Here is an 11119-nt window from a genome sequence, read left to right as displayed (position 1 = left end):
AGCGAGAAAACAAGCCACAAAAGAATACATAAAGGCTGGTGGTATTTGAGGGAATCTAATTAAGGATGAGTTGCCATTGAAGATAAATTTAATTTGGGTTTAGTGGGAATGTAATTATGTATGGGCTTAGTTACATAGTTCCTTAGTGCTGTATATGTTTAACTTATTGTTAGCCATCCAGTGGAAAAAGATTTTGAGGATAACTACAGCAGCCCTCTGTGCTAAATTGGCTTCATAACACAGGATGCGGGTCCAGAGTATATACCCTTACATGACCATGTTCTCTATCCCCCAGCACTAGAAGTATGAGGGTAATTTGAAGTGTACCAAGCCAAAAGGCAGTTTGTAAAGCTTGTATCAATCATTGAAGTTTTATTACAAAATTGTATGCTGAGGAATCTATTCTCATTTAGAGCTAGTCAAAACAAATTCTGTTAGGAATATATTCAATAATGCACCATTGGTCATTTTTAAATTGGGTATCATGCAAAGAAAAATTTTTCAGAATCTTTGTGTGAAATTGAGTGTAGTGTACATCCAAACTACCAAGACTAAAATAATAAAGATTGAATTGCTTTTCTCTTAAAAACTATATTACACATGAAGAAATGATCAAAGAGCAGATAGACAGAAAATATAGAAGTATGTCAAGCAGTTAATCAATAAAAAGATTATGCTTTTTCATGGATACTAAAATAATTATATATATCCATTTTTAATATTTGCAATTTGTTAAAATTTTTCTCATTCTAAATACTCACTTTCAGCCTAAGAAAATCCACATGGCTTAATTCCATTTATAAAATTTGACAATGAGCAAAATTTAACCCGTTGCCCAGGAATGCTCAGGCAAATCATAAGCTATGTATCATGCATAGTGTGGAGTAGGAATCTTTTCTGTTTTCCCTGCCCATCTCAAAGGAGGTCGACACTAGGAAGCAATTGCTTTCAAGGTGTTCGATTTCTTAACCTAGGTGGTAGTCACATGGACGTTAGTGTTATGAGCACTTTTAAAACTGCACTTATAAAAGTTTTACATACATTTCTGTACATATATTATATTTCACATTATATGTTTATACAAATCATATTTAATGAAATTATAAAACTAAAACTAACATGGGTCTTATGTGGGAAAGGAACGATTCCATAAGATTTTAAAAAGTATGGCACCATTACAGGAAAAAAAATATCAACTCTCTAGTTGATGAAAGCTGTTTCCCATGGGTTAACAACTCTCATACTTTTATACATGTAAACTGGACTTGAACTTAGGTAAACTTGTGATGGATGGCAGAGGCAAGTTTTTAACTGTTATAGAAGGAATTTACAGATAAGCAAGATAAAAAGGCTAGAATGATCCATTTGCTAGTAGATCAGAGTTGGAGACTTCAGTCAGAATTTATGTTAGTTTAATATAGCTATAGCTATTACATATAGAAATGTTCATATATACATTTGGCAATTTCTATACTATCTATTAAATTTTCTGTAATTCTAAAATTACTATAAAATTGGTGTATTAAAAATTTCTTAAGACACTGGTCTTCTATTTATTTACTTATTAAAAATTGGTACATTAACTATAGATAAAAGTGGGATTCATTGTGATATATTCATACATGCACAAGTATCATTTAGTCAATTTTATTCTGCTGTTTCTCTCTTTTCCACTCCTCCTCTCTCCCCCTTGATTCCCTTGCTTGAGTCTACAGGGATCAGTGAGGAAAAGGAGAGAGGGAAAAGGGAGACATCAGGGAAAGAAATGGAGCAATGTATGAATACATCACAATGAAGCCCACCATTATATATAACTATAATGCACTAACAAATCACAAAGAAAAGATGCCTTAAGAGAAAATACAGTGGACCATTATAGCCAAGAAAGAGAACCCAGATCAATGTGATGCTGATATGTGATAGAGGACCTACTATAAATTTTTGTGGAAAGAATAAAATATTGAATAAGTGATTCTGGGACTAGGGACAATCCATGTGAGAAAACAAAATTAGATTAAGATCAGATTAGATTGTTGCCGCCACATACAATTTGCAGTTGGATTAAAATTTCAAATGTATAGAAAATAATTAGAAAAAATTTTAGAGAATATCTACATGACCTTGGGACAGGAAAGATCTACTTATACAAAAGAAAAAAAAACACAAAGATTGATTTGACTACATTAAAGTTTTCCACTCTATAAAAGAAATGATATTATTTCAGAAGCAAAAAAGGACAAACAGTTGACCAGAAGAAACTGTGCAATCTATAAGGCCCAAAGGAGGATATGTAAAATAGGAATGAAGAAATTCTGCAAATAAACTAGAAAATGATAAATCAACACCAAAGTGGTGTAAGGATCTGAATAGCTAAATCACCATTTTGGTCAGTTTTTTCAATGCTGTGACCAGAACAATATTAGAGGAGGAAAAGTTTATTTGGGAGCTCAGTTTCAGAGGTCTCAGTCCATAGAAGGCTGGTTCCATTCTTGGAGCTTGAGGTGAGGCAGAACATCACAGTGGAAGAGTGTGGCAGAGGGAAGCAGCTCACATGATGATCAGGAAGCAGAGAGAGAGAGTCCACTTGCCAGATACAGAATATATAACCCAAAGGCACACCCCCATTACCCATGTCTTCCAGTCACATCCTACCCACTGTCACTTACCACTCCAATAGGGATTAACTGATTAACTGATTGGGTTAAGGTTCTCATAACCCAATCATTTCATCTCTGAATGTTCTTGTATGGTTTTATACATGAGCTTTTGGGGAGCACCTCATATCCAAACCATAACAATTGCAGAGGAATGTTTGTTAAACAAATGAAAATATCCCCCATATCAGTAGTAATGCACCTTTAACACTTAAAACACTGTTTTTACCATCAGATGGTAAAATTTATTGAGGCTAGAAGTACTGAATATTGGCAAAAATGTGGGAGAAAAGCTCTCTAATGCACTGTTCATAAATCATCAAGTTGCTTAACCAGTCCAAAGGACAATTTGATGGTACCATTAAAAGTGCACATCTTTCTTCCCAAAATATTTAAAAGAAACAAAACCAGGGTTTCATTAATAGTAGTATTGTCCACTACATTGTGACACTACGAGAAACTATGAAACAGTTCAAAAGAATGAGGTAGATATATAGATGTGTACAGGAATATATATAGGAAAATATACATAAACATAAACACACACTTTTATAATGTATATATACCATGGAAATACCTCTCCAAGACATATTGCTCGATACAGAAAATAACAAATCATAGTAAATAATAAAATTCATTATTTAAAAAAAAACTCAAAACAATGTATTTGTGTACACTCATATGTCTGGTTATTTCTGTGTCTATATCTTGTTTGTTTATGGTTTTCTGGTGCTGGGGATCAAAACCAGGGTTTTCTGCATGCTAACATGTGCTCTACTACTGAGCCGCATCCAAATGATTTGTTCAATGCAAGAAAACCCTTGGAAGCTTCTTATCAAAATGAGAAAGATGTTACCATGTTGTACTTGTATAATTAATTTTTTCTTCCTAGCGAAATAAGTAGAACAGGGAAGAGCGAGGAGTAGCAAAAGTTTTACATTGAAAGCATCTTCCCAAACAAATACTGAAAGTTTCAGGACTGCTGTCATTCGGGTGCCATCCCCTCAGTTACACTCTGTTCTCAAGACACAGTGATGGGTCAACATCAACCATATTGCTAAGCAACAGAGCTTATGGTAAAAATGACCCCAAATGGCCAAGTGCATCTGGACAAGGAGGACTTATGAGGGAACTACAAACATCTGATGAGAATACCACACTCTGGGGCTTCCTTAAGTGCACTAATCTTGGAAGAGGGTCTTCTGTGCCTGATTCCAAAAAATACCATAAAGTAGAGTGTCAATTAGATGGTACTTTAGATATGCATCAAGAGAGATAGCTACGTGCAGAAAATAAAAAATAAATACTAAGTAACCTATGCTATTTTTCATGACTGCCCAATAAACCATAAATAGATCATTTTAATCATGTTTTGAGTTATACAGAAGCAAAAACACCTTGCGTTCAATTAAACTAACACTTATTTGATGAAGAGCAAGGCATAAAACATTTAATACACAACTACAGTAAATTTATGGTTCAAATAAATTTTATCTATAACTTTTCAAACCATTATGGAAAATTTAAATCATTTTTATATAGAAGAACACAATGTGAGACTATATAAACACAAAAGAGAAAAAAATTCCAAAGGAGCTGATTTCCAAGTCAATATCTTGACAGAGAAATATTTTATATAACTTAACAATCAAAATTTCTTCCTGACAAAAACTAATCCTCAGTGTCAATCTCAGTGAGGGAAAAACAAAACATTCTTGATAAAGATGAGACAAAACTTTCCAAAATTTAAGTATGCATATGCCAGAAAATAGCAAAGAATGATATCTGCAAACCATGCAAATAAAAATGCCAGTGTAACATAATAACAACACAAAATTACATTTGTAACTCAGCTGTTTTTGAAAATAAAGAGCAAGGGACTGGAATGGTACATGGAAATAGCTATGTCAGCTGGTTGGAAAACAGGACTAGTAGGACCAAATTCAGCTCAGCCAGTGTGACATGGAGGAAATTTTTTTCAATCACAGAATGCCACCACTTCTTTCAAGGATCTTCAAAATGCACAGCAGAGCCTTCAACCACACACACTTTTTTTTTTTTTGATACTGGGAATCTAACCCAGTGCCTCACACATGCTAAGCAAACGCTCCAGTCCTGCGTATGCCCCCTCTCCCAGACACACACATCCTTATAGGCATCCAAGGGAAAAAGTACCAGATCTGAGGAATCCTAGAAGGACCTCCAAGAGGCATCTGCCACCTCCACTGCACACCCTAAATCATATCAGAAAGGGGCAATTTTACATATACTTGTGGGATATTTTTTCCTTTCTTAGAAATACTTTATTCATCTCTAAATCTTACAACTCATAAGAGGAAATATGTTTATGAGTTTTAACTGAATCTCTTAATGACATCTATCAATTTGGAGATAGGCATTATGTCTGGAAGAAAAGAAAGGAATAGACTGGGGAGGATATTTTCTTCCTTGAAGAAAAAATAAAGTGAGGTTTGAAGCAAAGGTGGTAAAAAGTTTGTCTATTTTTAAATCTGTGTGAAGGGCAACACGGGTAGATATCGTAATATTTGCCAGAATTTTCTGTATGTTTAAAATACCTCACTTTTAAAAATCAAATGCATGGCACTATTCCAAAAGCAAGACAGTGTGAGAGCACCAGCACAGAGCATTACTACCTGGAGAAAAGAGCAGCCAGAGAGGCCTCCAGTGACTTTTTGACCTGGGACACATCTAAGTTGGTTTCATGCCCCTCATGTTGGTCACATAAAAACAGGCATGAGCTGTTTGTGCTGACTTACAGCAATGCTGTATCTCACCATGAACAAGACTGAAGTAGGGGTGGAAGGAAATCTGCCCCTCTTGGCTTCGCATACCTGTGTCACTAGCAGATCCCGTGGACAGAGCTGGCATGATGCAGCCTGCGGGCAAGGAACCCCTCTCCACACACTCTCGCCTCAGAAAGCCACAGGGAGCTCCAGTTCAACGGCCTGCAACCACGCTGTCTCGTCGCCCAGGATTTATATACTGTTTGAGTCCTTTCTAGAAAGTAAAGGAACAGTTACACATTAAATAAAAAAAAAAAAAAGTATCACTAAAAGGCAACATTCGATAACCAATTCTAAATTCTTATTGCCACACATTACCAAAGAGACCACAATCCTGCAGAATTTCTTTTACAGATGACATGCAGATAGATATTCCGTGGGAAAGCTTCTGACTCTGATGTGCAATTTCTAATTGAAAACATGAATGTTCTTCACGCATGTATCAAGGCTTCCTTAAAGATTTTTACATTTAGCATGGGGGCCACTGATCAGACACATGGAGAACTTTAAGAAGCTTCTGTAAGTTGATGCCATTCTAAAATTCCTTCCCTCTGTTATCATAATTCAAGCTATAATTCTAAACGCATAACCAAGACCATATGAATTGTCAGCAACCTATAACTAATTGTATTTTGTAAAGAGCTCATTCTAATATGACGACTGCAAAGCTTTCTAACTGAAGGCTTGCAAAGAACCTTGAAAGATTTTTTTTTACTAAAATTGAAGTAAGACATTATTACAGATTTCCAAAAGTGTTAGTAATTTAAACTAAATTTAATGATACAAGCTAATAAGTACATTCTTTTAGTAGAAACTAGCTTTGATGTATCTTGGAAAATATAAATATTTTTTTCAATAACTATCCAAAGTTTATCCCCAAATAGGCAGTATAGGCAATATAGCATAACAGCTAGCACAAGGGCTCTAAAGTTTGGCTTTAATCTCTAAACCTGCTAGCTCTGTGACTTTGCACAACTTTTTAATCTTATTAAATAAGATTAATTTTCTTACAAATGAAGATAATGCAGAACTGTTGATAATTAAATATGCTAAGGCATACAATATAGTGTTTCATACCCTGTAAGCAAACAATAAATTTAATGTGACCAGAGATTTTTTTTAATTCAGGTAACATAATTATAAAATTAAGACATAAAAGAAAGTAGCAAGATTAAAATTTACACTGGCCTAACACCTAGAAGGAGGCCATGTGGTTTAAATTTGGATCACTGCTGCCTAATAACGGAAAATATACACTCTATTTACATTTTTGTAGAACTCAAAACTACACAATGCACTTAAGTTCATTTTTAAATGCTTTTGCCCCAAATCTCTATAACAAATTCAGTCATTTGAAAGCATATTTTAACATATATTAAGGACAACAAGAAAAACAGACACTGTAAACACTGGAAAAACTGGCTCACTTCAATTCCTAAAACCTTTTAAAATTGCTGATTCATATTACAGAATAAAGAAAATGAGCTTGCCAAATTTTACTTGAAAAAAATCCAACTGTAAAATCCCATTAAAGCCTTCCAAATTAACTTTTTAATTGTCAAAGTGAACGTTAGTATAAAAAAAAAAATTCATCAAATAGATTTTCTTGGACTAGACTATCTGCTGCGATGTCTTGAAATCTGCTTCATATTATTATAAAGCCTCATGTAGTTAAAACGTGCACACAAATTCACACAAAGATGAGTGCTAATTAAAAATACAAGGGCATTATTTTAAATACCAAATGAAAATATAAATCACTAAACTAAAAATTTTAAATGAGAAAAAAAAGACAAAGCAAGGTTTGCTCAGTTCAGAAGATATCTTCCCAATAATTTTAAAAGGCAGCTTTGCTTTGGTTTCATAAATTATTCCAATCAGGATTAAGATTCAACTCCATGAAAATATTCCTTATATAAAGAAAGGGTAGAAATGAAGTAATTCATACACAAAGCAAGTCCAAAAAAGACTACAGATGATTTAAAGAATGCAATCAATTAATGAACATTTGTTTGCTCAAAGGAAAAAAAATGAAAACCAGTTAAAATTTGTAAAGCGTATGTACATACATTTCTACTTAGCGCAATATGTATGTATGTACATTGGCAGGCTTTTATTATATGTGCACATGTGTGTAATTTAAGCTCCTTATGCCTTAAGAAAAGTCATAATTTGTATGGTATATATTGCCACTGTAAGTATAGAAATGGATATATAATATAAAATCAATACTATGCAACCTATAGTTTTCTTAATGGCTTAAAGAATTTATAATATTTTGCTTTTATAATCCATGTATATCATATAAAGTAACTTGTGCTTATATAAAAAAAATTAACACTTGAAGAGTGTGGAACACTTCACTGTATTAATACTACAGAAAACCTTACAATCCACATCAAAACATCTCTTTGAGCTGATATTGCCACATGTGAAAGGACTTACATCTCTCATTTTTTTCATAATGAACATTCAAGGTAAGATTTTCCAAATCTGTATATTTACTACACTGTAATTATCATCTAAGTATATATATATTGCCAAGTAATTATCTTCTCAGAACATCCATGTGGATTTTTTAAATGGCTTGATAGAATCCTAATCAGCAAAATACTTAAAATTTGGTGGAACAAAGTTGTGCTGCTGGGTTTAACTTTCGAATTGAGTTAAATTTTTGTGTAACAATGTTATTTTCTTTGGCTAAATTTATTGAAAATGCTTTGGAATTTGTCAGAACCCAGCCATAATTATTACTGACTGTTGTATGGAATCGATTTACTACAATACAAAAATACCAGCTGTTACAGTATGTCCTGAGAGGGATTACTGAATATTCTTAAATTGAAGTTCAATCCATCTTTCCATAAAAAAGAGAAAGACCCAAACGCCAGGAACATAACAGCTGTATCAAGTGCACCTGAAGCATTTACAATACCCAATAGAACTATTACAACCCTCCTTTTAAAAGGCTTATTTTTGAAATTTCATTATTCCAGTTGTACCTTGCTTCTATATATCACACTGTATCAGGTTTTTCTGGCATTGATCACGTGGAAACAGTGAACTATGTGAAGGTCTATGAGCTTTCAATGTTCAATTTCTACTGTCCCTGGCTAACCCTTAATGCTCCTGTGGCACTCATGACATCTAGTGGTCAACCACAGAAGTGCAAGCATTTAGAGCAGGAAGTGGTCTGTTTTCAGTAATGTAAAAATTCCATCCCATCCAGTGACATAGTTATTTGCAAAACTTTTTATTAATGTGAACACACACAGTCAATAAATATAAATAAGAAATCAAGAAATTTCCAAACATGTTCCCTCTCAATTTGGGGGAGTGTTCAAGAATATGAAAACTTTTAATTAACAACATCACAAATAACCTCTTGAAGAATTATATTAATAGGTTATGTATCACTTCAGGAAACAATAACTATACTCAGTAATCCAACTGCAGACTATTTCACAAGGTGAAAGTACTCTAAAGTTACATTTTTAAACATAAGATAGCAATAAAATAACAAACAAGAAATATAAATCTAATATCACAAATTTTTTTCTTGAAAGATTAATTTGAAAGATTCATTACTTATATTATCCAATGCCAGAGGCAGACTGACATCTGTTAACAATATTTGAATCTTCATAAATTCTATCTGTAAGAATATAATTCTATCTGTAAGAAAGCATAAATCTGCTTACATGAAATGGTATTTAGCGTATAGCGTATAGTATTTAGTGCTTCTCAAGGTGTGGTCCATGGACTCCAGTAGTCTCCAAGACCTTTCCCAGAGTGGTTCCTGAGGTAAATTATTTCCAGAAATATAGTGAGATGTTATCTGCCTTTTGCACTGTCAACATGTGCACCAATGGTCAAAAACAACAATAGGTGAGACCACTGGCACCTCAGCATCAATCAGAACAGTGGCACCAAACTCAAGCTACTCATGGTTCACTTCCCAGTACAGGAGGGGCAGGGCAGGTGGGAAGGGACAGGGAAAAGGGTTGCTGTAGAGTATCCTTAATGGAGTAATAAAAACTGAAAATTAATAGACTCTTGACTTATTAATATTCCCTGACAAAATGGAAAGTACACATAAAGTGCTTCTGTTGGGAACAAAGCAAAGGATATCTCAAGAAACATTTGTGTGATCATAAACTGGTCACCCTTCTCATGGGCGCCATTTTCACTTAAAAGAGCAAATGGATGATAAACAATAGTAATTGTGCATTTGACAAAATTTTCTTGAACATGAATGATGTGTGTCAAACTTCAAGAGAAACTAACAGTATGTTTTGCTAATGATAAAACATGAGCTTTCAAGAAAAGGTATTTTAAAGCTTGCATCCACCAGAGATGGCCCTCTCTTTGCATGGTAAATACCACTTAACAAAAACAAGTGCAAAAGGAGGTAAATGAGTCTCCACTTTGCCTGATTCTATCAGCATCCCAATACTTGAAGGCTTTTCTGAGAAAATCAGTGGTGATACTAACAAATGTGACTTTTTTGATATTGCAGCAACATTTGGAAGACCTACATAATTCAGTGAACTTAGAATTTCCTGTTTTCTAGTAACACATTAGAAAATCATTCATGAATAAGATTCATATAAAGCACAAGACAGATCTAAAGTTCTAACATCCTAAGTTATTGACATGTTTTCCAATTCTGCACTGCAGCTCACTCTGCCACATGCCATGTTTTGGTATAAGAGCAAAATATATCCACAAATGACTGAGGAAGCTACTAAACTCATCCTACAGTTCTGTGTTACGTTGGCTTTCCTCATAGCTTTCAACCAAAACACATAATACAAGTTGAGCATAAACACAAATGAGAAAATAACTGTCTCCTGTTAAGCCAGTAATTAAATAAACTTGCGACTCACTAATGTTTTGTTTGGGGAAAAGAGTTATTTCTTGCAAAAATGTTATTTGTATTAACTAGTAACAAGTTTAATATTTTTTAAATGAACATAGTCTAATATTTAATATTGACCAACATAATCCACATAATCAAATCTCTTTAGAGTCTTCAATAACTCTTAAGAGTGTCAAAAGATCTGAAGTTCCACAGTGTTGAGAATGGTTATTCTAGGCCAAAACCCAGCAAACATTTTCTGTAAAGGACCAGACAGGAAACACTTCAGGTGTTGTGATCTATATGAACTCTGTCTCAGCATAAATAACACACATGTGCGTGTGACTGTGATCCCATAATTCATTCATTCCCAGAAATGCGGATGGTGAGGTATGCTGACCACGCTTCTATATCCTTGCACCTACTTGCCAGTGACTTCAAGATCTAAAGGCAATATGCTCGAAACATTTTTATTGGTTATTACTGAAATAATAACAACATTGTGGTATAAAACCAGATGCAAAATTAGAGGAAAGAAATTTTTAAAGATGCACTTTCTAATCATCAATGAAATTAGACTCCAATTTTGGCTATCCTAAGAATCTTGTGCTCACCGTCACTGTCCAGTATCCTAACAGAGGACTGTCCTGCATGTTGCTAGCCCAGGAAGACATCCAAATTCAAAGTCTGAAGTACGGATTCTAATCAATGCTTATCACCCCCACACCATTGTACAGTAGAAAAGTGAAGTTTTATGAAGTGAATTATCTGTATTCATAGGAAACTTTAAAATCTGCTTG

The 11119-nt window shown here is 34.0% G+C and overlaps 1 protein-coding gene across 4 annotated transcripts in view; it reads right to left on the bottom strand.

The window, feature by feature from the left end:
• The window catches only part of Mpp7 (MAGUK p55 scaffold protein 7), a 222879-nt gene that overhangs the window by 150327 nt on the left and 61433 nt on the right, over nucleotides 1–11119 (bottom strand). For all 4 annotated transcript variants that reach the window (XM_047520687.1, XM_047520689.1, XM_047520690.1 and 1 more), the window contains exon 2: nucleotides 5507–5672. In XM_047520687.1, coding sequence (XP_047376643.1) covers nucleotides 5507–5543 — 37 coding nt within the window. In that variant the 5' untranslated portion in view covers nucleotides 5544–5672. The remainder of the gene's footprint in view (nucleotides 1–5506; nucleotides 5673–11119) is intronic.

This window comes from Sciurus carolinensis, chromosome 12 (assembly GCF_902686445.1).
Source record: "Sciurus carolinensis chromosome 12, mSciCar1.2, whole genome shotgun sequence".
NCBI lineage: Eukaryota > Metazoa > Chordata > Mammalia > Rodentia > Sciuridae > Sciurus > Sciurus carolinensis.
The sequence above is the reverse complement of the archived record's forward strand: the minus strand, read 5'-3'. Positions and strand labels throughout refer to the sequence as shown.